This window comes from Paralichthys olivaceus, chromosome 19, assembly GCF_024713975.1.
Source record: "Paralichthys olivaceus isolate ysfri-2021 chromosome 19, ASM2471397v2, whole genome shotgun sequence".
Lineage (NCBI taxonomy): Eukaryota > Metazoa > Chordata > Actinopteri > Pleuronectiformes > Paralichthyidae > Paralichthys > Paralichthys olivaceus.
The window spans coordinates 16,769,335-16,796,442 of NC_091111.1; the positions used below are offsets into that span (position 1 = coordinate 16,769,335).

General features: G+C 42.0%; 1 protein-coding gene across 9 annotated transcripts in view; it reads right to left on the reverse strand.

Annotated features, from left to right (window-relative positions):
* The window catches only part of ryr3 (ryanodine receptor 3), an 87,882-nt gene that overhangs the window by 31,712 nt on the left and 29,062 nt on the right, over nt 1–27,108 (reverse strand). For all 9 annotated transcript variants that reach the window (XM_069514867.1, XM_069514868.1, XM_069514864.1 and 6 more), the window contains 33 exons: nt 26,663–26,737; nt 25,593–25,749; nt 23,887–24,051; nt 23,109–23,230; nt 22,836–23,016; nt 22,506–22,641; nt 20,123–20,218; nt 19,894–20,012; nt 19,635–19,768; nt 19,248–19,489; nt 18,644–18,836; nt 17,947–18,163; nt 17,286–17,390; nt 15,952–16,055; nt 15,352–15,435; nt 14,771–14,930; nt 14,434–14,578; nt 13,871–14,076; nt 13,488–13,662; nt 12,900–13,108; nt 12,386–12,549; nt 12,125–12,173; nt 11,867–12,027; nt 10,914–11,076; nt 9,698–9,784; nt 9,074–9,300; nt 8,637–8,849; nt 7,511–8,120; nt 6,965–7,165; nt 4,875–4,977; nt 4,605–4,739; nt 1,742–2,015; nt 1,425–1,539 (listed from right to left, as the gene is read on the reverse strand). In XM_069514867.1, the coding sequence (XP_069370968.1) occupies nt 1,425–1,539; nt 1,742–2,015; nt 4,605–4,739; nt 4,875–4,977; nt 6,965–7,165; nt 7,511–8,120; nt 8,637–8,849; nt 9,074–9,300; nt 9,698–9,784; nt 10,914–11,076; nt 11,867–12,027; nt 12,125–12,173; nt 12,386–12,549; nt 12,900–13,108; nt 13,488–13,662; nt 13,871–14,076; nt 14,434–14,578; nt 14,771–14,930; nt 15,352–15,435; nt 15,952–16,055; nt 17,286–17,390; nt 17,947–18,163; nt 18,644–18,836; nt 19,248–19,489; nt 19,635–19,768; nt 19,894–20,012; nt 20,123–20,218; nt 22,506–22,641; nt 22,836–23,016; nt 23,109–23,230; nt 23,887–24,051; nt 25,593–25,749; nt 26,663–26,737 (5,527 nt within the window). The remainder of the gene's footprint in view (nt 1–1,424; nt 1,540–1,741; nt 2,016–4,604; nt 4,740–4,874; nt 4,978–6,964; nt 7,166–7,510; nt 8,121–8,636; nt 8,850–9,073; nt 9,301–9,697; nt 9,785–10,913; nt 11,077–11,866; nt 12,028–12,124; nt 12,174–12,385; nt 12,550–12,899; nt 13,109–13,487; nt 13,663–13,870; nt 14,077–14,433; nt 14,579–14,770; nt 14,931–15,351; nt 15,436–15,951; nt 16,056–17,285; nt 17,391–17,946; nt 18,164–18,643; nt 18,837–19,247; nt 19,490–19,634; nt 19,769–19,893; nt 20,013–20,122; nt 20,219–22,505; nt 22,642–22,835; nt 23,017–23,108; nt 23,231–23,886; nt 24,052–25,592; nt 25,750–26,662; nt 26,738–27,108) is intronic.

Sequence of the window (27,108 nt, forward strand, 5' to 3'; positions counted from 1 at the left end):
CAACAATTCAAATAAAAATCACATGAGTCATTCTGAAGACGAAGTTTGTGAAGATGAAATCAAACGTTTTAAGGAGTCAAGAAGTAAAATGAATTTATCTTCGGAACACAACACCGGAAAGATTATTTCATGTTTCACATCCAACACCATTACCACTGTGTTTATAAGTGTGGGTTCATCTTCAGGTTCAGTCTGAGCACAACTCTGAGGGTGAATTTTTATCATTGAAGAGATGAAACTAAACTGCCAGTGGAATTGATGGATGCCAGAGGGAGGGGGACCATAGCTGCACCTATGACACTCTGCAAATATCCACAGCACGGAACATCATTACTTTTCAACTTCCAATTCTAAATACTTCAAGCTTTAAAGCAACTGTGTGGTTGTGCTGTGCATGATGGGAAATTAAAACTTTTATATTACATTCTGGATTCAAATAGCAAACTTTGAAACTTTGATTTAATGTTTAAACGTTATTCATTGTTCACATTATTATCTACATCAATGTGTATCTGCGTTTGTTTGTCTGTCTCTTTTGCAGCAAGATTAAACAAAAATTATAAATTAAAAATTATACCGAAACTTACTAACCCAGAATTCTGTGTGTGCAATTTGGTGCAGGTCCAAATAAAAATCAGGATCCAGTGAATATAAATGTGGTTTCATAAGACTGAGACTGTGACTTTATAGTATAGTGCACCACTCCATGACTAAAACAACATTAGAGACAATCAAAGATAGTAAATATTGAAAACCTGAGATACATTAACAAGCTGTGCTGTTGTCTCTTTGTATGGCCACAGTAAATGAACCGCATATATCAAGTGGCAGTAAACCGGTGGGGAATTTATGTCTGAGACTTATCGGCGTGATCAGACTGCCGGAGTCAGATGTGAATGTTTCCCTGAGGTCTGTCTGTCTGAGTTTCAATTCATGCTTAGCGCTCGCTGTGGCAATAAATCACAACCATCTCTTGCAGCTTCTGTCAGCACTGCCCGATATGGAAAGGCCTCCCTCGTACCCCCGTCAGGCCATTGTCTACTCCTGGTTCATTCTACTGTCCTCTCCATTACCCGTGTGGTTTTTCTGGGCGTTAGGTAGTTGCTCTTGGCTCTTCGTCACCTCTCGGGATAAATGTTGCGGCACACAACATTCAGTCTATGCCAGGACTTTTCAGTCAAATCCTTCAAAAAGCTAAATTCAGGATCGAAGTAAAGAACTAAAAGTTCCTCAAAGAGTTAATATTATTTAGAATAAAGCCAGAGTTCAAATTCATTTGGTTCCAGATTCTAAAATGAAAAGTTTTTTAAGTTTTACTGTGCACTGGGAAACTGTGTGGGATGTTTTAATTCTTTTCTGATAATTAATTGACAAAAAGATTAACCAAGAAAATAACTCGCAGGTTAATTGATTCTCATTCGCACCTGTGACTTGTCTCCTCCCAGCACATTGACCATGACCTCCATGACGGTCTCGTGCATGCCCAGCACTCTCATCAGGTTGGGATGTTGGTAGAAAACCTTGTTGTTCATGATGTCGCTGGGAACAAAAGACATTCATTTCATATTTATTGTTTCTATATTTAAAGCCGTTATGACAACACACTGAATACTGGAAATACTGCAGGGCTGAGGAAATATATCCAAGTGAGTAATAATCCAAAATAAAGGAGAAATGTACAATAACCATTATTATTGCCTTAACCAATGTCAGTGCATTTACTGGAGGATTGTTTTCTTACCCGAGTCCATCGATCATGAGTTTCTCCTCCTCTTTGCCCATACGCACTGACAGCAGAGACCTAATTTGACCCAGCGATACCAACAGGTTTATAGCATCCTGCACGGACGCAGCACTGATGGTGTAGGATTTCTTCATGGCCCGGAGCAACTCCCCGATGCCGTCGTACTGCCGCCTCAGCAGGCTGAACATCACTCTGACCAGCTCTGGGTCCTGGATGTGAGACTCCTGGGCCCAGCTGGTTATAGTCTGGGAGATCAGCTCCTTCAGGTTGGCTGGGAAAAGTGAGGGAAATTTTACAGAGGCAGAAAATTAGTGCTGCTTTGCTCCACAAACAGTGTGTTCCTGTGTTGGATTGCTTGGGGACTATACTTCCACACAATGCAGTGCCACTCGCAGCAAAGAAGGTGCAGTTGTGCTGCCACTGGATTTCATACCAATTATAAAAAAAGTGTACTTGCCAGTTATTTCCAAATAGACAGATCGGTCAGAGATGGATTGATCGTTGATGTCAAACTTGACGAAAAGTAAATCTCTTTTATCCATCTATCTAATAATTCCAGAAATCTCTGTATGTGGAACCCATATAAGAAACTTTCATCTCCTCACCTTCACAAGGAAGTGTCGGGTTTAATTTAGTGCCATATGAACACTATAACTACTACTACTGCAGCAGTGCTGGCCGGGACAATGTAGAGCAACAACGTCTGGGTTGAGTCCTGCAGTCGGTCTTTACTCAGTTACTGCAGGTCACTTTTACAGTTTCAGAAAAATAATCTCTCGGGCCAAACAAAGTCAAACTTAACCCCGACACACAAACTGTCTCTTAATCTGCGTGTCATGAATCACATTTTGTATTTTTCATCACTATCCTCAGCAAAATGCATCTACCAAAAGAGCCACGACTACTCTCCTCTCCTCTCTGCCCTTTAGTCACTATCACTTCTTAAAGTAATGGTTGTATAAACTTTTCACTCGAGAAAGAGTTCCTTGTAATAAAATGTGGGAAACTGTTTCCAAGGACTGTTGATAAATATCTGTGGGGTTTGTGGTCCCAGCATCTCAGAAAGATTTTTTGCTTTAACACAAGGAATACCGCCCGTCTACCTCATGTTTTTTATCCACATTTATAGCAATACAAGACAGCTATAAAGAGGTGGATGTAAATTAAACCACAACTCAGGACGGGAGATGTTCATCCGAAGCTGTAAATCTGTGTGATCCTTCAAGACTTAATTCTAAACAGGTCGTATCAAACTTTAATCTTAAAGATGACAACAATAAAACAAGAGGCTACAGAGGAACACGGTGACCTGGAGTGATAAATGTAGCCTGTAGCTTAACGCTGCACCTCTTCAAATGATAACACTGATACTATCAACTCCGAGAGTTAAAATCAATAGTCCAATACGTGTACAAGGTCTGCGATGATATGAGATTTTCACGATATGAAAATATTCTAATTTCATGGTATCACGATAGTATTTGGTATCTCGCAAGTATTACAAATTGAGGAATTAAGTGAATTCAAGTGTGTACTGACACAATGAGTTAAGTATTACAAAATAAAAGTACTATTTGTAGAAAACACATTATGTGATGATTACACATGCATTAATGTGAAGTACGAGGGGTCAGATTAGTGTCAGCCTGTGCAGACAGACAGCAGATGATGATATAAATTAGATTCTTGGTTCAGTTGCACCAGTAATATATAATAGTGTGAATTCTCATACTGTGAAACAGGTAAATAACAACCTGGAGCAAACAAAGGTTCAGATTCGAGCAGAATCCTAATGAGAGACAAACAGAAAGAGAGCGAGACAGCTGCCAGGATGAATGTAAATGTCTCCCTGATAAACATCTGCTCTGCGTCGTCTACAACAGTGGCTCACGTGGGAGTCATCACCGACACTGAGAGTGGTCCGCAGGCTAATCTGCAAATGGCCACAGACAGTCAGTATGGTGTCCTTTACTGAAAAGTGTCCGAACTCAGTTTTGGACGCACTGATAAACTGTTTGACAAATTAACATTGCTAATTGAATCAAATTAGATCCACAACACGGCTGCATTGGTACAAATTCAATGTTTTTATGCTAAACAATGAACTGCAGGTAATGGATGTCATTAAATCATATTTCAGATTAGACATTAATGACATTAACATGTTAAAAGTGGAATCGTCTGAAAGAAAACCCGCTTGTTTCCTCCCACATAAATATTATATGCACTCCAACATGATCTTCATATGATGGAGATGAGTTAATGCACGTCCATAAGTCATCTGGAATCACGTCACCTGTCCACTTCTAAAGCTTTTCAATAATGCAGGCGAGGTGTGGGAGGCTGGAGTCAGGCATTAAAATTTATAGCAGACAGTCTCCCAGCATCTGTCCATTAGTTTTCTATTATTTGGAACAGACCATAGCCACAGGACATAAAAAAAGAATGTTGAAACCACTGAGCCCAGAATAAAGCAAAGATAAAGTCAGATCGGTGATTTTCTATTAAATTTATGATGAAGAATTTCATGCTTAAATCTGATTTCTCTAAAAACAATATGATGTTTAAAAATAGTATTTTTCAGATCGACATATTCATTTAGTATCTCCATTGGTTCACAGCTTCTGTCATTTTAAATACGCCTACTTCATAAATCGAAGCTTAGGCCACGTTTAAGTCAGGAACGATTTTAATATTTTCTTTATGACATGTTAATCACGGTTTGACTGTGAACTTAAATCTTCAGTGCAGCTATTGTTCAGGATTTTCTGTTGGATTACCGGTTAATATTAAATACTGATCCTTCAGAAACCCATAAGCCAGGTTACTAGCCCTCTTTTCTTTTTTTAAATGTTCTTACTGGGAGGAGGCTGTTCTGTCTCGGTGGGTTCCTCTTCTGTCTTCTGAGGTGGACCCTTGATCTTGTAGAGCAGAGCGAGGAGACGGCCTTTAATCGACGTGTCCTGCTCCTCTTCTTCCTCCTCCACCGGAATTCCTGCAAGATGGTCGACGCAATCTCAACATCGAGTGTTTAAATGTGCACAAAGTGAGAGGTCCCGGCCTTTAAGTTCATTTACATTGAAGGAGGCTAAGTGTAGTAGCGGAAAGCTTTAATAAAAATGAGTTGTACCACAGTGTAGTCGCAGTTCTTCATGGAAGGAGTTGAGTTCTTCCTGGATCTCCTCGGGACAGGGGCAGTCCTCCCCTGCAGTGAAATTCAACAGGATGTTGATCTGCAGTAAAAACAGAAGGATAAGAAGAGCTGTGAGAGAGGAGAAGGGAAGAGAGAAATGTATAAAACACTGAATATAAATAAGATGTTTTCTCAGTCGAAGGAATTTGCAAAGTCCAGTTTAGGCTTCTGTGCTTTCAGTTTTAAAATAAACCACGGGAGGAACATTCAGGGATCTTGGAGAACACTGCAGACAGTGTTCACCTGCTGCTGACCGTTACTACTTATTTTGTGCAGCTGTAGTTTGTGTTTTCCTTCAAGGCTTTGAACGTCTGGGGGAAATACAATTAAAACACAATGAACTTGAAAGAATTGCAGTCACGCAGATCTCAACCAGCTACCGCTCTGTGTGCAAGAGCTCTAAACCTTCCACATAAACAAGTGCTCTGCACACAAGCCGAAGCAAAACTGATACAGGGCATGAAGAATAATGATGTACCTCTCTCTCTCTCTCTACTCTGGCTCTGAGACACACTAAAAAGAGAAACGGGTGTTATGTGAAGACTGCTCATTAGATACAACAATCTGAGCCTCGGGCACTTCAGTGTGCTGACAGAGTTACACACGGAGCTGCACAACACTGAGGGCTCGGGTGGAAGGAAGCGCACAACTGAGGTCTGTTTATGGGCTTCAGTTTGTGAGATCCAAACAATACTTCATCACAGACACTCAATAAATATTTCAATAACTACTTTCTGTGCTTATTAAACTATAGAAAGCGGGAAAACTAAACTTTCCACGGTGGGAATCCATTGATGTTGAGGTAGGATACCCTGCATGTCCAGTATCTGCACTGGATAAAATAAGATTTATCTCCATACAACCCTGCTTGCACAGAGATCCTCTGGCGGGGAGGCCTTTTAACTGTTCCCTATTCTCGGCTGAAGCCTAAGGGGAGCTCTGAGGCTGAAGAAATACAGCAGGCTGAGTCAATAGCTTCCTTTAAATCAAAGCTTAAAACTTACTTCTATCATCCCTGAAGTTGGCTAACTCTAGTTTTTCTTATTGTTGCGGGTGGTCATGCTTGAACGTCTATCACACTTTAGTTTTTTTTTCTTTTATGACTGTGTTCTTATTTATTTTAAGTTATTTTTTCAGTTGTTTTACTTGTAACAGCACAGTTGTATCAATACTTCAACCAGATAAATATATCTGGTATTCACTTATTGCAGACACTGGAAGCAGTGACAATTAGTTTTAAGCATAGTATGTATCTTAGTCAAAGTTTAAACCAAATGTAAGATGCTTATTTCATGTGTTTATGTTTTAAATATCAAGTATGAGCTGATACATCATGAACAGATTTTTAAAATAGGATTATTGGTCCCATATTTAGGCTATTCATGAGGCTGTGACTTGATTAAGTGCCCTTATTTTAAAGGTTGCGTTATTTGTTCCTGTGAAAGTGGATCCAGAAGTCCTTGGACTGACCATTTGCCTGGATGACAAGGCACAGAGACGGCAGAGTCTGACCTCTTTAGAGTCACAGAGCCAATTGCTTCAAGATCTGCAGTGAGAGCGAGTAAAAACCTCAAGGGGACATTTTGGTCTGAGCGGTTCACGCAGTAGACAGACTGCTCCGTCTGCTTGGTTGATTCATGTTGTATCCTATGTCTCACTTTGCAATCTGTTTGTGTTTTGTTTTAATTTAACGCCGTCCAGTGGATTGGTTCTACTTGACATTTGAAGAAAAACTGCATTGTGTTAATTTCCTCTTCTATTTGTAAGTTTGTCGTCTGGCTCCAAGTTCAATTTAACCTCTGGTCTAAAGAAAAGGAACAACCGAAAGTAAAAAGGTAATACTCCAAAACTTTCAAATCTGCTGTTTTCACTCATGGTCATTGATTTTTTCTTTCACCCCAAGGTCCAAGTCTTTCCTTCTGAGGTTTTGTTCCATTACAACACCTTCAACAACCTTGAACATAAATTACATCTCAAAATGGATGTCAGGAATTTCTCATAAGCTCTTTGGCAACGCAGGACTGTACCTGCTCCTGCGGCGGAGAACGAAACTCTTTGGTCTTCTTGGCAGTGACAGCGGCGGACATGTTGAGCGCCAGCATCAGCTCGTTGTAGCGAAACTTCTGGTTGAACTGCAGCTTCGACACAAAGCTGTCAGAGAATGAGACGATGGCCTCGATGCGGTGCTTCAGCTCGCAGTCACAGAAGTAATGCAGCAGCTCACACATCTGAAAAACAAAATCTAAAAATGAGATGAACTCAGCAGGAGTGTGAAATAAATATAGAATTAAACTTTCTCTGTGTCTGCAGTATTTTATGTGTTTTGTTGATTCCAGAAACTTCACATAATATCTTCCTCAATCTCCTTCAAGCATGTATTGAATAGTTTTTTATTTCATTTTATTGTTTACAGGATTGTGAACATTTTGTCACTGATAAAAACGTCCGTATTCAGTCACTGTCTTTCTTTGAATTACTGACAAATGATGAATTATTGAACCAAATAAGATGTATGGTAATATTTAATATCTGGTTTAAAATATGGGAGTGAATGTTTTCATGATTATTATCACCTGGCGTTTCACAGGCTCGGGCAGTGACTTCTCCAGCAGACCTTTAGCTGGCGGTTTACTCTCTTTGGTCTCCTCTTCTCCCGCCTCCACGGCCTTCTCTTCGTTCTTGCTTACCTCCTCCTTCTCCCCCGCCGCGGTCACCTCATCCGCCTTCCCTTCCTCACCCTCCTTGGACTCTCCAAACACATTGGGGTCAATAAGGAGGAGAATCAGCCTCACTTCCTCGCTGGTGAGGACTCCCATGATTAACAGCGTTCCAATCAGCTTCAGAATGGGGACGAAGTGGTACTTGACGCTCCCGCCCACAGGGTCGCGGATGTGTGTGCCTCCGCCCTGCACAGCCTCGGTGAGCATGCTGATGGCTTTCTCTTTCAGGATGCCCAGCGGGATCTGGGGGCTATAGAGGTACTGGTGTTGTTTGGTGTCGATGATGCCGACGGAGGAGAAGTTGACGCGGGGTTTGAGGGAGGTGCTCAGGCCCACACCAGGCAGTGAATGCCGTTTGGATTCGTCTGGGAACAGCTTGATTGAGCGAGTCTCATCCGTCACAGGGATGATGAACTCGTTATTCATCATTAGGCGAGCTTCCTTCGCCGTCTCAAGATGGATGCTGGCAATGAGAAGAAGAATCAGGCCTACTGTTGTGTCTAGCACCCTCGGATATTTTTTAAGTCTAAAAAGTTGTAAAAAATGTGCATTTAGTAAGATTTCTGCAGCCCCACATCACAAAATTACCATAATATATGTGTGGGAATTTACTGTGTTGTTAATCAATATCATGACTCAGCGACTTCCTCGACGAGATGCTGAGTTCTCAAACTCTTTGTGTCCAATAATGAAACTTTGGAGACAGAACTCTCCACCCACAGAGACAATAACTTTCTCCAATATCACTGCATTTTCAGTAATAATGGAGGCAAGCACATATTATTCAATGTACACTGTGCATGTATGAGCATTACGTAAGATTATATTACACGGATCACACAGGTTATTATTATTATTATTATTATTATCAAATATTAACTTGCAGAACTGTAAACTTTCATTTTGAATCACAGACGTCTGCCTTTACTATTTTCTTGTTTATTGATTGTTACTGTAAGTGTCAGTCCAACTCACACACCTGATGAGGACATTGTAGAAGCCCTCTCTCAGCATACCGGACAGGTACTGGTTGTCGATGGTGTAGAGGAGCTGTGACTGATCCATGTGGCTGCAGAGGGCGTGAGCTACACGAGTGTTTCCCAGAGCGCACAGGGCACAGTACAGCTTCAGTGTGTGGTAGTGGAACTTCCTGAGATCTTCATGTTCAGATAACTCCAGGATGTCCAGACACCTGGAGGGAAGACAGGGGAGGGGAAAGATTAGATAATGCAAGTTGGTAATCGGCCTAATGATTGTATTGATAATGCAATTAATTACCAAGGAGTGGATAGCTTTTCGTTTAGTAATTTGCATGGGATGTCCAAACCACTTGTTAGTCATAAGCATGACAGCAGCAACACAATGACAATCGAGACAGAACTATAAGCTGAAATGAAAACCATCCTTGTAGCCCACCTGTTCTCCTCAGGTATGTGAACAGCCATTATCTGCAGCGGCTCCAGACACTGGACCACCCAACCATGCCGCTCACTGACTCGAGCCGTCTCCACGCTGAGGAAGGTGTTTGGCATCCGGCTCCAGAGTACGGCCACGATGGTCTGCACATCCAGTCGTGGCGGGCACTGCGGCACCGGGTTCCTGTGCTCGCTCTTAAATATGGCCGATGAGAGCGGCATGGCGTCCTGGGTGCAGAGAGAAATAGAGAGCGAGTAGAGAGAAAAGACAAAAGATAATATTAATTCAAGGAGCCAATTACAAGGAACATTTTACTCGCTTGAACAAACACTTCTAAGTGATACGTGGTGCTTTAAGAGTCAGGCTCAAGACGAATAAGAAAGAACATGACTTCATTAATATTTCATTCGCAGATGGATGAGCGATCACTGGAGCACATGTCTCCACCGAGGCCAAACAGTCCCACACTGACCTGTGTAGCAATTATAATAGAAAAAGTAAAGAAAACATGTATGACTATGGCTTTAGTATTAAGTTAAGAGATTGTGATTAATACTACACATCACCACTGTACACCACATCATGCACAGTTTTAGATTTACACAAAAAAATAATAACACAAACCTTGATCTTGACAAATTCAAACTGGAAGAGGTTTGCACTGGTGGGGCGCACGAACACAGCTGGGAAGAGCTTAGTATTTGGCTCCACCTGAAAATATATCATCATGTGCTTAATTAATACAGTCTGTGTTTGCAGTAGACTCATGGGATTTAAAGATATATTCTGTTCATATGCAGGTTAATCTTTTGAAAAGGTTTAGAGGCTGATCAGAGATTCAGGAGCAGTGTTTTCAGTTTGGTTTTATAACTTTGCAGAACTTTTACATACGTGTCTCCTTTAAAAATACAAACATTGCAACACAATGATGTTGCAAAGGGACGGAGATGAACCTGCAGCCGCTGCAGGAGGACTCAAGCCTCAGTACATGGATCGAGCTAAACCAGGGGAGCTATTGTCATGTTGATAATGCCCTGATTCTCAGATTCATTAATTTGAAAACTATCAGAAGGCATTGAACCACTAGGCCTACGGATTAGCCGGTGTTGTAAATGCCAGTAATAATGAGGATAACTGGTGAACTGATAACAACCATCAAAAAGATAAATACAAAGCGAGGGAAAAAAGAACCAGCTCTTTGATGCAGTAACAGAACAAGAAGCTTTTCATCAGGGTAAAAGCTTCTTGATCCTCCTTTAAAAAAATGCCAATTCACGACTAAATCAAAGGGTGAGAAGAAAAGAAAATGAGACAATAACTGAGGTAAATACAGAACAAGACTTGATGGAAGATTCACGAGGATTTGAATGTCTAGTCAGGGATTCAATACGATGTGTTTAAAACCTGACATCGACGAGGCGAGACAGAGATTACTGAGCAGTCTTTCTCTGTATGACAACAAATCAGAATTCAGCTGTATCACGGCCCAGCTGCCTGTTTGCAGATGTAATTTACTGCAGGACTAATTTGTTCACATTACCTGGGGGTGATAGAAAGGAAGATCATCTCAGTGTGTGCAGGCAATACAAATGTACCTGACTACCATCTTTCCAAGAGACAGATTAGAACAAACAAAAATCACTCGGAGCCACGTTTTTTAATAAGTTACCTTATCCTTTCTTTGTTTTTCCAGGTGAATTAGAAAAACACAAACTGTATGCCATCTTAAAGTAGACACGCATAATGACATACACATACTTTAATTCTTGTGTCAGACTGTCCTTGTGTCTGAGTCCTTTCTATCAATTCCCACTACCATGTCTCAGTTACTGTTATCTACCTGATAAGTTGTAGGCAGCTCTTTTCCATTGGCGGTGAAGGAGACGAGGCCGGTGGCAAGGTCAATCAGACAGCCGATCTCCAGGTCGGAGCTGGTGCGGCTGGAGGAGGACGGGGCGACGGCATCTGCTCCACACACCATGTAGCAGTTGCTCCTCTGGACGCTGCAGCACAATCACAGCATAAGATTAATCCATGCGGACAACACAGGACAACAAAGACGACGGATAAACGAGGAGCATGTGTGCAGCAACTTTTCATTATATCCCAAGTTCATCGATCTGTGTTGATTTCTGACTCCTTCCTCATTTATATTCATTTTGTGATTCACTGAGGCTCTTTTTTCCATTCGCTCAACTAAATATTGAAGCAGGATGGACACCGGCAGATAGAAAAGGTCAGTCAATGTAATTTATTGTTATGTTGCTTGTGGTTTCAAACTGGTGATATAAATTTGCAAAATGAGATCATTCATTTGAATGTAGGACCACAACTTGAAATGTAAAAGAAGTTGTGATTTGCATTGTTCAATTTCTTATTTTACCTGAAATACTACGGCGTCATTAGTACCTAATAATAATAATCTCAATAAATAGCTCTTCTTGAAACAGGTTTTGTGCAGAAACTATTAAGATTCCACCCGATACTATCACATATTCATTAATACGGTTCTCACAATAGTACATTTATTGCAACACCCAGCGTGATCCAACTAAAATGAATCAACTTGAGTCTTACTTCGAACTTTGCCTCGGGCTTAATGGATTTAATTCTAAAACAACAAGAAAAGTGTTGCAGAGAGAAAGCTAAGCAGTGAGAACACGTTCCTGAAAACACATATCACACAGTTCAATGGCCCTAAGACCATCAAGTACATCCGCTGACACCTCAACTGTACCACACCTCTATGAATCTCACATCAACTCTAGTAATGAAAAACAGCAGGGAGCTTGCCTCTCGTGGACCCGGCCCCTCTCATCTCCCAAGGTCACGGTGACTGTTCGCGTCCTGTTCAGGCTGAAGTTCTTGCTGTAGTAGTGATAGTCTGGTGAGACCCAGCCCACCCACACTGAAGCAGGGTCCTGTCCAGCAAACACCCTCACTGAATGGTAGTACTGCCATTAAGAAAAGAAGCAATAGGTACAATAGGTTACTCTTGTTGAGCTGAGAACATGTTTTCATGTGTATCTCTCGAATGTAAGTTTGATTTACAGTTGTGATGCTTCTGTAGTCAACAGTTCCGTCTTCTTTTGGAGCGTTGCTGCAGAAACAAAAACACAACGGTAGGTTTTTTACGAGGAACAAAACGTTCTTTTGAAAAACCCATATTCCAGATTTTAAAGGCAGAGCACATAAGGGCCAGGATCAGTGTGACATTGCTACAAGAACAGTATCTGCGGGAGAAACGATTCCCTTCCCCTTAATAATTATATTTGTTCTCGCATCACTCCCGATGCAGCCCTGATCTCTGACCTGAGTTTCAGCGATTCATCCAGCAACACGGCTGCAGTGTGGAACTCGACCGGCATGCTCAGTCTACAGTAGACCATGTCGCTGTTGCTGTTCTGTGTGCCAAACGTCTTGTGGGTGACCTTGAGGCAGGGAGGACTGTCCACTGTCCCATCGATCCTCGTCACCTGAAGAATTAAATCAGTCGCGAGGGACCGAACCAAAAAGGAGGGAATCAATACACGACACCAATGTGCCCATCAGCCCCAGCAGAACTGTTCACGATGTTTGTTTGCACGCAGAGATTAAACAGAACAATAGTGATGCTACTGTTACCATCTGAAGGCCAAAACACGTCCCCATGGTGTTTTACTTTATGCCTGCTGCACACTATAGGAATTTTAAATCTCTGGATTTAAAGAAACTATTTCAAGACATTTGGGAACTCACAGAAAAATCGTGTGATCAAATATGACTTCAGAATAAAGACGTCACATTCAGCCTTCATAAAATAATATATGATGATGGAAACACTTACCTCAATATGCATGTGGTCCTGAGGTGTGTTGACAAAGGTGGGCAGGCGCTTGCTGAACCACATGGTGATGTCTCTGTTCATATTGACAGCGAAGGGCTCAAAGCCCTCCTGGAGACCACACATGGTGTAGTACTTGAAAGTGCTGGCGTCCTTGCCCAGGTTCATACGGCCGATCTGAGACATCCCCAGACTGCACACGGGGATGAGACCTGGAGGAGGTGAGGGGCATTCTTGGGTTTACAGGTTCTTCCCAGAATCATGAAACGTAGCTCCGGTGCTGCTCAACAATGATTTATAGAGCAGAATCCATCACAACTCAACTGTGGCCATTTATTTTAATGCCTTCACTTTATTCCTAAGCGACTTAGCTTGTCTCTGAAGGATGGTTCACTTACAGAGTCATGGGCCGATGCCACAATGGACTTCATTAAATCGTTATGCATTTTATACAGATTTTTTTTTTTTTTTTTGACCTCATGCTAACCGCCAAACAAACTCAGCCACACCTCTGGAGACAATGTGGAGGAAACATGCACAGAATAAATTAAAAGATTAACACAAAAGTTCACTGATGTGCAGAGCCCTCACCGTCCTCTGTCTCAAAGTCAGTGAAGCAAAGCTCGGATCCCTTGTTGGTGATCAGGAGCTCTCCGTTCAGGGTGAAAATCATTGATTTGTCCTCCATGTTGATCATACAACCAACTACGTCGCCCTTTTTCCAAGGCTGTCCAAAGTAGCGGCTGCCTACATGCATACGTCGACCCTTATGGAATAAAAAGAAACAAACTCGGTGTTTGTGCAAAATATACTGAATGATAATCAATGATAATGTGTTTAATGATATATTTTAGTAAATCTGAGGCAGATAGATAATATATTTTCATTTTATAAATTAAATCCACTACTTCCTGGACTACACAATGCTCCAAAACATACATGTTGTTAGTCATCTTACAAAGCGTCAAGTTTACCCTGTATCCGTCGAAAACAAAGGCCTGGTTGTCCGTTCCCAGTTCCACATCAGGTCTGCAGCCTGGTCTGGCCCAGCCAACTCTCATATCGCCTCCACTCAGGGCCTCAAACTCAAAGTACCACCTCCCTGTCTTCACTGCGTATGTCTGCTCCACGCGGAAGAAGCGAATAGTCTCGATGCTCTGATTGTCCAACACATGGACGACTACAGGCAGGGAGACAAAAGGGGAAAAGGGAAATATTTGGCTTTAAAACACAAAAGCTGTTGTACAATGACTGACCGAATATGCAAAGGTGAGGAAAGTTATGTTTGTTTTCAGGTATAAAACTTGAAAATAATATCTGCATCAACTGAGTTACAAGGGTTTGGTAATGAATATATAATGCTTATACTATTCAGTTGGGGTCGACACTCCCATAATGCTAACTGGAAGCCATCCTCGCAGATAACAATGAATAATGAATAGACAAAGGTAACAACACTGCTTTATACATTATTTATATCAGCCAAAAACAAGAGAAAACTGGGTTTTTTGAGGCAGCAGTGTCAACAGGGTCTCACCCTCCTGGTCTGGGGGGTCGATGTCATATCCATATCCAACCACGGTCCTGATAGCCTCTCTCAGACTGTCTCTGTTAGATTTCTTAGTGCGTTCGTCCAGTAAAGCATAAGGAACCAGGCGAGGATTACGCCTGCTCTTCAAATCCTGACCCCAAAGAAAATTGAACAGTACAAGAAAGTAAAATATGTTAATAGAATATGGACAATTATTTAGGTGCAATTAAAAGATAGTATAGATAAAGTAATCTCGCTAAGGTTTTCAGCGTTCCATCATAACTTCTTTTCAATCTTTTTAAAATTGAATTCAAGTTCCCTGCACCATGAGAAAAACTTTTACCTGCTGGATGCCATAGGTCCATCCTTGTTTAATTCTGTCTTTGGCCCACACGTTGTGCGCATTCTCGGCCAGTTTATCAACTAGAACCTCCTGACCTGCAGTCAGTTTCACATCAGAGAGGTCCAGTGGCGCAGGCTTATATCCATTAGACATCATGTAGCTACATGATGGAACAAGACAACGTCAGAGAATAAAGATGAAGGCACAGCATCACAACATCAATATGTATTCTGTGAATTTCAACATTTGTGTTTGGCTTTGCATCGTAGAAATCGTTTCAGACAAGAACTCTGGAGTTTGTCTTTCACATTTGAAGACCGCAGAAAGGAGACATGCTGTTATTTTTCAGTTTTGCATCCATCGCGTGCTAAAAATGTCATCAACTCGCCAAATCTCTCACTATGAATTTTTCTGACATTTTCAGGGAGCTGGCAGGAAAAGTTCCAGAAAATGTCTGCAACAACTGACTCGGACATTCGTGTTCTCACATGCAGAAAGACGTCCAGAGTTAAGTGCACGTCTGAAACCAGCTTAAGAAACACTTTACCGAGTTAATACAAACTTAAAGCGAGATCTCTTACTCTTTGGGTAGTTTGATTTTCTTCAGATCATCCTCAGCGTTCACATTGACCTGGGCAACATGGCATCCCAGTGCCAACAGGGTCCTGAGGACCAAAGAGAAAAGTGAAACAGAAACAGAGGTAAAGACATAACTGAGAGGATACTCTGACCTCATTAGACTTTGTTTCAGCCTTACACCAGCAAAATCCATTGAGAGACTCCCACATTTTTTGAACAAAGCTCATTAGACACTGATAAATCTCAGTCAATCGATGCGCTAACACTCCGAACAGCAGCCAGCCTTGGCCGGGTGGATTCATGGTTCAAAGTAAGTGATTAACAAACGCCAAACCAGACTGACTCACCCTTACAGGAAGTTGCTTTATTGAGCCAAACCAATATGTTTTACAGTGAGGTGACTCAGTAGTTGGCTTTAATAAGCTTTGGACCAAATATTTCTAAAAAATTAATACTGGACTTTGCTGAGAAGATGCAAGTCACTGCAAGCTCTGCTTTAACTGTAGCCTTAATCTGTTGTTGTGCAGCCGTCAGCAGGGAGTGGCTGCAAACTCCATGAAGTGGTAATTGGTTTATTAAGCAAACTGCTCGACCGTACTCACTTAAGTGTTTCACTAGACATCTGCAAGTTGTAGTTCCTTTCAGTTTCAGGCAGCTTGGTGAAATCCACGAGGCAAGGGTGCTGCCTCTTGTTGTCGTCACGAACCTGAAGAGACAGCAGTCGGTGTTGTTACCACACGCTTCATCTCACAACAACCGGATTGTACTTTTTCTCTCATAAGCTTAGCTGACCGTAGCGGTTATCGATTTAAACGCAGACACGCCCGATAAATGACAGATATGATTAAATGTGGCTCGATATGCAGAAAATAACGGAGAGAAGAGAGTCACGGTGAAATATACTGCTGTACTTAACAAGAAGCTACTCTGATAATACACTATCTGCTGTGGAAAGAGGTTAAATAAATCTGAGGTGCACACAAGGTATGGGCAATATATTGTAAGGCCAAGCACTCAGATAAAAAACCAATGAAGACATATCTGACTTAATTATCATCCTGTCTGCCAAGTGTCTACTACTAGAGGCTTCAGTACAATGTCACTTTGAGCCCAAAATTAAACACTAAGCATCTGTTTGGAGCTAAACATTGCTCATAATAAACTATCAGACCCGGGTCATGGAACTTTCCCCCTTTTGTTAATTAATGTGGATGTCATAATCTTGGAGGACTCATTAGGCCTGTTAAACGGTCGCTGTGGCGACGGTCTCAGTGGAAAACGATTCAGTGATAACCACAACAGCATAAAAGAGGATGTGTGTGTGTGATCAGACTTTTAACAGTCTGCTCTGCAGTGAACAGGAGGAGTGACTGACAAGGAGACTCGGGGAGAGAGTGGAGACAGGAGGAATTAAATTATCTTTCGATGTAAGGGATTTAAACTGCATTTTAACATCCTGACCCTGGGCTACATGTCTGAGCATCGAATTAAAAAATAAGCATCTTCTCATCTTTACGGCGTCGAACAAAACGTGAAGAAGTAAAGACGAGGAGCTGCATGGTGGGATTTTAGACGACTGTCAGTGCTGCGTCCCTCACTGTGTGGAAAATGAGAAAAGTCAACAGTCCATTGGATTCTCTTTTTTTTTTCATCTGACAGAGAATCGTAATAATTATAGAATTATAGATTCGACAGTCATAACTGTTCACACCCTAAATGAGCCACTTTGGAGGTTTTGTTTATTCATTATTTGGGGGTCCCTCAATCAGAACAATATCAAAACATGAAGTCGTGAAGCAGCGTTGGGTCATAGGTCATCAAACTGACTGACTGCATTTCACTGGACCAGGCTGCAGGTGACCTTACTCACTGTTTCTCAACACACCCAGTGTGATACACTCTGTGTATTAAGCATGAGGATGAATTGCAGGTTTACCTTGCCGTAGGTCCAGCCCAGTTCAATCTTGTTCATCCCCCACAGCTCGTGGATGTTTTCGGCCAGCTTGTCTCGGACGTTGTCCAGGTGAGGGGGAAGAACAACCTGCAGGGGGGAAACAGATGGTACAGTTGGATGATAACAAATGCCAGTGGGCCATCAAATGAGAACTGTTTCTCTCCTGACTACGCAATTGTTAATATTCCTGGGGGGGTTGTACAATTATTTTGGGTTTGCTACTGATGCAGTAAGTCTGCACCTATTGTGCTTAATGGCCCCTGCAGCACAGTATGAGTATGATAACCAAATGTAACACATGTGAATGTAGTATCTACACTAAAAGACAAAACGTATTGTATGGTATTTTCAGTTCAAGGTCAATTATTATTTCAATTTTAAATAATTGACAAAAATGTTTGTTCTATTATCGTCAACAATATAATTTATTATTGACTAAAAGACATTTGTATCACCATATGATGGGTTTACATTTATCGAGGAAGCCTTTTAGAGCAAACCAACCAAAAAACGTATCTTACTTTACAGTACGATTTATTACATTCAACTATACATTTACGTTTCTTTAGTTCGTCTGTTATCTAGATTCAGTTTCCTTGGCTGTATCCTGCATTTAATCTTGAATCTCTTAATCTCCAATCACCTGGGTGGTGTCGACAGGAGTGGGGATGAAGGAGGCCTGAGAGAGGAACTTGGTGGTTCCCAGCAGATCGCGGATCCCCTCGTGGTCTCTCTTGTACTCCTTCACAGGCTCCACGTGCATCTTCTCTTTGGGCAACAGCGCCTCGTAGCACGGAGAGTAACCAGCAGGCGGCAGGAACTTGAAATCTCCATGACGTCCGCCCAAGAGAAAGCGAACCCTGAGATGAGAAGTAATATATGATGTGTCATGTTGCATAATTATATTCTGACTTCTAACTTCACCGTGGGTATTTAAAGAGCTTCTTTCTCTAAAAAAAAACTTTAAAAACCAGGAGTCAAACATCATTTGAACAGCACTGTGTCATTATATAATACCAGTGCTGCAGTAAAGTCACCCAAAGACAGGGATTATCTACCTTCTTATGCTGACATCAAGCTTTGTGTAACAAAATCATTTTGTCCTGTCTCATAGATAATATTAATCTTTTTAAAATTAGAATGAGATGGAGGAAGCTGATAATCACTGACTTGAGGTCAATTCAGTAACTTCTTAATTTAACAATAAATCACTACTTGATATCTAAACCTACAAAGGCAAACTGTAATTGCATCTCTAGTATAAAAGCATCCACAGCAAAAAAATGTTAATTAATCTGACATAGCTTCTTCATCTCTCAATTATAAATGCAGAGCCTTACTTGACACCTGCGGAGAAGCTGACGACAGGGAAGAACAATCCATCTGTATTGAAGTCCTCGAACATGCCCTGGACGGGCTGCCCGTTGATCCTGAAGGACATGCTGGGAGCGCCCAAATCCAGACAGCAGCTGACCACGTCGTCAGAGTTCAGCAGGTGCTGGTTGATGGAGGCCACGGCCCTGGGGATTCGACCTAGACAACGCCGGGCAGACACACAAGAGGGGAGGACGGACGGATGTTACAGCTACAGCAAAGTTATTGCGAATGTAGGCCAGGATGGTGGAGCGAGGAGAAAAGAGGGGAGCAGAGATGAGTGAGGAGCGCTTTAAAAGGAGTGAAACAGATGAGGGGAGGTGATGGGTCCTTTAAGAGATACAGAAAGGTGAGAGATAAAATAGGTGCTGTGCTTTTAAGGTGAAAGCAGAGAACAAAATGCTAAAAATAGCAAACAACTAAAAATATTCTGGCATAAGTCATCGAAGGACTTCACCACTTATGTAATTAGTGCCTTTAATATATCAAAACCAAAAAAAAAAACATTCCAATCACAACCGCTCGATTATAAGATCAGCCTGCAGTGAGTCAATAAGCGGAGATGCCTACCTGACCACAGGTGAAGTCCATCAAAGCTGTAGGAGTACAGATCGTCCCCGACACCGTTGCCCCCCCATCCCTCTCCTCCACCGGGATACGGAGCGTAGCCCTTAGTGTTGGCCCAGCCCACCCTCAGGTGGGTCGGCTCACCGGTGACAAAGTGGTCCACCTGGTCGATCACCAGCTCGAAATACCACTTCTTGTACTGAGCCGAACCTTCTGCCATGCCCAGGAAGATATTTGGTCTCATGCTGGAGGTGAAAGAAAGTATTTTTTTATTTAAAGCCTAATAGAGGCCTCATATTTAGTCCATTCAAAAAATCAACAGCTGGATATTCTTACATATTTCAATGAATGAAATCATCAAGAGAAATCAACAATTTTCTGTTTCTTTACCTCTGAACATCGTTGACCAGTCGGGTCTGAAGAAGCAGGTCCCTTTTGGGGAGAAGGTTGTCACAGATCAGATTCTGATTGGCTCTCACTGCCACCCCATTACAAACACAGAGTGAGCACAACACATCGAGAATCTGAGAGAGAGAGAAGAGGAGGACGAGATAAAAAAGTGTGTCAGACATTTTTGTTGTTTATCATTAGTCTGAAACCCCAACATGGAAATGCTTAAGCTGCAGTTTGTGCTCGTATATCTACACACCTTGTGGTTGCGTCCATGCTTGTAGAGCAAAGAGATGATGGATTTAATGTGCCCTCTCTGGATGATGTTCAGAGCCTCTGGGCTTTCTACCAAGATGCAGTGGAGGACTTCCAGGATCCCTAACAGGTCACCCAAAATATTTAATATCAGGACAAATGTAAAGTAATCTCCGAGCAATTATCTGACGCGCTATTGACAGAAGATCAGAAATCCCTCTTTTCTTTGTTACCTGATGAAGATTCCAGTCTCTCCAGTTTGCTGACCAACCAGTCCAAGTTGCGGGAAAACTGGGTGCAGTTGTTTCTGTTCCCACGAATCAGTGAGGCTGCACAAAGGATAACGTTTTAACAAGGTTTAAAGAAAAAGCAAACGATGCTCAGCTGTGACATGAATGATACGGTTAAAGGTGAAGATGTAGATCCAGGGAGCTGACAGGTAGAAGAAGGGATGTTGCAAACACTTTAAATGAAAAATAGTCCATCATTTTTCCTGTGAACATAGAGTCATGGTCGGACATCGGCCCACAGGTGAATATTAAAACTCATTAAATCTCTGGAACCACCCGACATTTTTTTAATGAAAAGCTCTGAAGCTCAAGTGAAGTCAGGAGCTCTGTGCTCCCCTTGTTCCCTTTCCCCTCCATCGCAGTGACATTAAGAAGAATCCTTAATACTTAAATGTCTCATTTGTCACCATTAGAATTCAGAGACACTAGAGTGATAATGCTCACGAAACAATTTAACAGCACTTTGTGCCAAAGGAATACTGATGGGCGTCTAATCTCTTTTAATTCTGCTCTTTCAGGAGAGCTCAATACGGACTCATGGGTAGAGCCACACCACAAGACAAGGGCAAGGGTGTTCACTCGTCGTGAACGATGTGAATGTAAAATTAAAAAGTCAGTGAGGAGAAACTGATGCTGTGGAGACGACAGACTGTAAATTATCCGAACATTATTGTCTGATGTGATAGACGATGTAACTTTTTAACAGAAACATGCTTTTTTTTTCACATTCAAATTTAAATTTAAAAAATATGCTGATGTAATATCTGCAATTTCTACAAAATGTATTTAAACAGTTTTACTACAGGACCTTGTGACGTCTAATCACACCCAGGGGTGAGGTTAGATGTGAAATCATTGCACTTGAGACCGTTGTCTTGATTGATTTTTGTCTGAATGAATCTCTGATAAAATACAGTTATCCAACGCTCCTAAATGACCTGATCCATAAAAAACTGCCTCTGCATCCTTGGGGGTGACCCCTCTGTAGGGTAGGTGAGCGTGTGCTCCAAAGAGTGTATTTGTGGCTTTTGAGCGTAATGTGTGTGCATGTGGGGAGTCCATGCTGGGGAGGTAATGATGAATATAAGGGCAGCCAAGGTGAGCCGAGGGAAAGCTGTTGATGATAGAGCTCCAATGACAGCAAAACAAACTACCCAAGAAAAAGTTGTCTGAAATGAAACTTTTCAGGGTCACAGCTTTAGTATTCATGACTCAACACAGGCCCTGAGAGAACGGGATAATGCCAGCACCTTTGATGGCTGGCATTTTGGTAATGACGCAAACATTACTTCAAACAGTCAGCTGCATGCTTTGTAATGTGTCCACATTGCTCTCGGAGAAGGGTGTAAACAAGACGAAAGGCAGGGCAGATTGTACGAGAAGGATACAAGAGCTGCTCTGGCTTTGCTTCCCTCTCCACTACCTTGTCACACATAATAACTACAATTACAACATCCTGGTTGTTCACCTCCACCACAGACTGAGTCACTTCTCCTCTTCCTTTCACGATCCAGACATGAGGCAAAAATATGGATTCTGCGCAGTAGTGATCGGGGGATAGAGCCACGGTATCAACGTATCGCCAATTAACACTCAATCAATCAAGAGACAGTCTCAGCTGTCAGTCACAACATTTCAATCTGTTTTATTAGAATCAAATAAATAATGAAAACCTAAAATGAAATAAACCATCTTACAGAAAAATGGATTTGATGAGTAATGGGCCTCATCTGCTTAAATGAGAGAGATAGGATTTATGACCTGTACTGCAGCTGGCAACCAGGGCGTGACTGAGACACACTGACTTCACTTTTTGGGAGCTGCCATGTCGTCCATCTTTTTATACAGTATGCGGCCTCCACCTAGCAGTCAAGTTGCAGGTGATATGGTCACAATCTCCTCTTCTGTTCCTAAGTTGTAGTCTTCGAAAATGACCAAAATATTTTGTGACCTCAGCCTTTGACAAATAAAATCTAATCAGTTGAAATTTAAAGAAATTTGGCAAAGATTTTACCCAATCTGTGTAATGAAAAAACACAAGGTCAACCATGGCTGTCGTAACATAAATGTCACATAAAGACCGCCCCCAGCTGTGAAGGACAGAGGACAAGAGGACTGGAGGAAGTTTATGGATGAGAAACAAAACAGGGAGGACAGGAAAACAGGCGAGATAAGAAGTGCAGAGTGTGAAGTGAAACGAGAGGAGGAGGATTCAGTGAAGACACTAAAAGAAGATTAATATTACATATCTGCCCAGGGTCAGCAGCTGAGAGTGCTGACAGAAGATGTGGATATTTGATGTGATCCATAGCTCAGGCCCGCTTACCCAAGAGCTCATAGAGAAGGTTGAGAATGTCCTTCCAAGCAGCGCCCGCCTCCTCGCCAGCCATCTCTCCAAAGTGTGCAGCACTGTTGTACAGGTTCATTCTGTCAATGCATTTGGACAAGAGGGCGAGCATTCCCTGAAAAAAAAAGCAATGGTTAAGAAATCTTAGTAACTGGTTAAAGAAATTGAAGGCAATGTAGGAAACAAAGATTTAAATGGATTAAATGTTCCACAACACGCTCCAAGTTTATTGAATTACTTTTAGTCTGTCTAGAAATATAGCAACTTCAAATTCCACGTGCACGATGCCTCCACTTCATCCACTCTCACCTCCTCTTTGAAGAGGTCCTGACGCTTGATGAGCGAACGGAGGAGACACTGTTTCTCCTCATGCTCCAACTCCAAGTCGGGCTGTTTGAAGTACTCGATCAGATCGTTCAGCGTCTGCAGCACCTCTTCGACGTACCCAGCCACCGCCATGGACTCGCCGTTAGCGGTGCTGTCCAAAGCCCTGGAGAGAAAGACGAGGAAGATCAAGAGGAAGACGCTGCAAAACTTGAGACCGAGGAACCATTAATGAGTTCTTTGTAACCCTGTCATTACTTGATGAAGTTGACGAAGAGAAATGTGGTGTTGCGGATGATGCGAGCGGCACGAAACTCCTCATGCTGACAGCGCTGCAGGATCAGCCCATCGTCCATGTGGCCCTCAGAATGTAGGCAGGCCTGAACCAGGGAACAAAAACACACATTTCACAATTACAAAAGGAACCACACAAGTTTGTTATGGGTAAATGTGAGGAGTGAGTGGCCGGCAGCTTGGGTGTCTACCACCACAGCTCAATGAAACCTGACTCACTCTAATCAGGCAGCATAATCAAAAAGAGGGAGGGCAGCTAGAGGATTTAAGTGTAGACTAAGTATCACCTCCAACATGTCAGGTGCATTGGCACATCCCCAAGGCTGCAGGAACAGTCTGGCACCAGCATGAGGTGGCGTTCGATGTCCTTGGAGGCATGCCCAGCAATGAGCAGCGTTCATTTGTCGCCCTAATCCCCCAACGTCTCACCCAAAACTAACTGTCGCCCTTCACGAGGCCCATAATCACATTTAAATTAATAAAGGATAGGTAGGTGTCGAGAGACAGGAGACTGTCCAGAGGAGGTAGATGGGTACTATAGGAAATATAAATATATACATTTGTCTGGGTGGGGCAGGTGTTTAAAAGGGTTTAAAAAAAAGGTTTAAAAAAAGATACTGCTTGTGATGGCTGAGTGGAAAACTCTTTTTATGTGTATGTGAATATTTCAGTAAATGCAAGCTCCTAAATAATTTTTATTATTAAAATTTGACTTTTATAAGTGGAGTTCATTCGTATTTACCCGTCTCTTCAGGGGTCCTAGGCGAGACGATTTGGCGTCAGGTGCCAGGTAAGACAGCCACAGTCCTGTCTGCACGTGCATGATGAAGCAAACAGAGTCCCCGTACTTTATCTCTGGAACACCCATCCCTTCGATGTCCCTCTTCGGGCCCGAGTCCCCCTTTTCCTACAGCGTCACGTTGAGATGCACATACGCACATTAATGAAAACACAAGAGAAAGGAAGCAAATAAACAAACACACAGGAGTGAAAAAAAAAAGAAAAAGACAAATGAAGATATATAGTGATTAGATTTTAATCAGCGAGGCAGGTTGAGGAGAGTGCATTCATTGGTCTGCAGGGAGGTAGCCGCTTGCCTCATTACCCCAGCTACACTTCTGGCTCAGCAGTGATGGAGCGATGCAGCTGATTGTAGTTGACAGGAAGTAGTGGGGAACATATTAACGGGAATGTTCAACATGGCAAAGCATTGACCTTTGTGGATACAGAAACTGACTGGGTTGTGTGCACTGTGGATGGAAGGAGAGAGTTTTTAACTAAAACAGGGAGTTTATTTTTATTTTATTTAATTTTTCCTCCTGAAATTAAATTATTACGGACGGACATATCACAAGAATATTCTTCCGACGTCCTTGATCGCTATATTCCCCTTGCATTATACACCAGGGGGATAATAACATTAAAGAGTCGCTGGTCCTTCAGGAGTAAAGATTACTGAGGGCAATTACACTTTGTTGTCAGGCGTGGGATGGGTCGGGAAAATTAAAGCCCCAGAAGTGGACAGCACTCAGGAGGATTTTATACTCTACCTACTGCAGATAGCAGGATATGTGCAGGGACACAATGGTGCTCAGTGAAGGTGACTCATGCCATTGTGCTGTTTATGTGGCTGTAGCCTGACAGGATAATAATTGCATTGGTTCATTTATGCAACAGACAGTAAATCAACTATTAATGATGCCTACCGTCCATAAAAAAAGTAAACATTAAGGCATTAGCATATTATATGAGGATTCAAGATCCAATTATAGGCTCTTATTTAAAATAATATATAAAAGGAAGATGCAGGGTCAGAGTCATTAGATCAAATGCGACAGCAAAAAAATCTAATTGTGATCCATCATCTTGTGTATTGAAACTGCACAATTTACCAATAAACCCAATGAATCTCAGCAGCAGTTAAACACCTATTTCCAGTTTGGATTTCCAGTGAATCATGTTTTCCTTCCAGCTCAAAATAAAAAGTGGAATAAAAAGGATGGGTGATAGAGGGAAAGAAATGAGCAAAAAGCAAATGAAGGAATAGGATTCTGAAAATATGAAAATACCCCATTACAGGGAAACTCATAATACTTTGACTTGACTTCCTATAACTGAAAATGACTTCAACACTGTAAAGGCCAGTGGACAATGAGAAAGTTTGCTCCAGCTGTCTACTCAGCAGCTGTGAGAAGGTCATTTTATTGTGGCGAGCCAGGGGCTGATTGAAAGCTTACAGACTCTTCTCTGGAGTCTTTGATGGAGTATACAGGGCAAGACATTTTGAATCCTATTTTAATGAGGTGGGCTGACTAAGACCTTATATTAACATTAACACCCAGACCACTATTTAGATGGTAGAGCTGCCTTTCTTGATGATTTCGTAAAGCTGGTGGTAAAAATACAATAATTGAACTATTGGTTGGTTCAGGAATGGGGGGCACTGACCTTGGAAGCCCTGAAGCAGAACGCAGTGGACTTGGTATCGGACTTCACCCTGTCTTGCAGGACCAGTCCACGGTCCTCGGTCAGAGCCAGGTAATGGCCAGTGGAGAGGTGACGTAGTCTGAAGGCCTGGCCCCACCGAATGTGGCTACCGCTCCAGCTGGACACAGAGAACTGTTGTCATACTCTTACAACACCGGTTGTGTAACACTACAAACTCTGAGAAAGAGCTGCTCGGGAACACGGCCAGGTATCCGGATAAACGCTTAAAATCTGGCATCAAATGTCTTGCCAAGTTTTTATTCTTGCTTACTTGATCAGAAATTAATTAATTCAGATTAATTAGCATACATTTTGATATAAAATGAGATACAAATACTTTTTAACAATGGATTATAATTCTTCTCATAATATATTAAACAATTTTCATCTCCACTTTATTTACTATATTTATTATTATTATATTACACAGTATCCAGCCCTTGCCTGAGGGCTGTGTAGTTTAATTAATGGCCAAATAACATGTTCTCTTGTATATCAGGTAACCAGCCGACATAACTGCTCTCAGACTGTCAGTGCAGTTTAGGTTTCTGTGCACGTGTGATGCAGTGCAGAAAACACTGTTTAAAATTCCTCCCTCTGGAGAATAGGAGAAAATCTGCCTTAATAGATACACCTGCGCCGTTTGGAGGTGTTCAGACAGACTGTGACAGGCAGGGTGCAGAGGGGGGTGGGGGGGGGACTGCGTGGGAGACCAGTTAATAAAAAAGGAAGGAGAGGAAGAAGAGGGACGGTGATAGACACAGAGGGAGACGTAGATTGAAAGGGACAGTAAACAGACCCTCACTTTCTGCAGGACTCTGCTGACTAATTGGCGGGGACAGCTCAGAACAGAGGGATGAGAGGTTTGTATAAAAACCTACACGACAGTAGCTGTGACATACTTAAAAGAAACAAACCTGTGTTTTTCATTTACAGATCCAATTCAGTTCTGTGAGAAATCTATGCCAGGGTTGTAGATTGTTTTGTATGATTTGTGTGTTTTGTGTGTATGGTTTTGCGTCTGATCTCACCTGATCCTCAGAGGCTCCAGTCTCCACAGTGAGCGGGCCCTTGACGCTCCCTTACCCGCCTCATAGTTGACTATCCTGGAAGCAAAGTGACAGGTCGGGGGGGTTTCCTGTTATTCCTGAATCTTTCAAATCACAGTGGGAATAAAATAATTTGAGGAGTTCCTGCTCCCGCTGCACTCATGGCACAGGGAATATCGATAGTGTTGATTCAGCCTCACAACAATTTGGTAAAGATTTAGTTTTATAGCTAATTGTCTTGTCGACTGGAGAAGTTTAATTCTTGTCCAAAACACACCCAGAACATTTTTTTCCCCCCAATCTTAAAGCAGAACAGAAAACTTAAAAACCTGTCTGAATAACCTTTCAACCAGAGGGAGACACTTAATAGACCTTTTGAAAATCGAATAATAGCACTACGTCTCCTCACACTGTTAAATGCATTCATA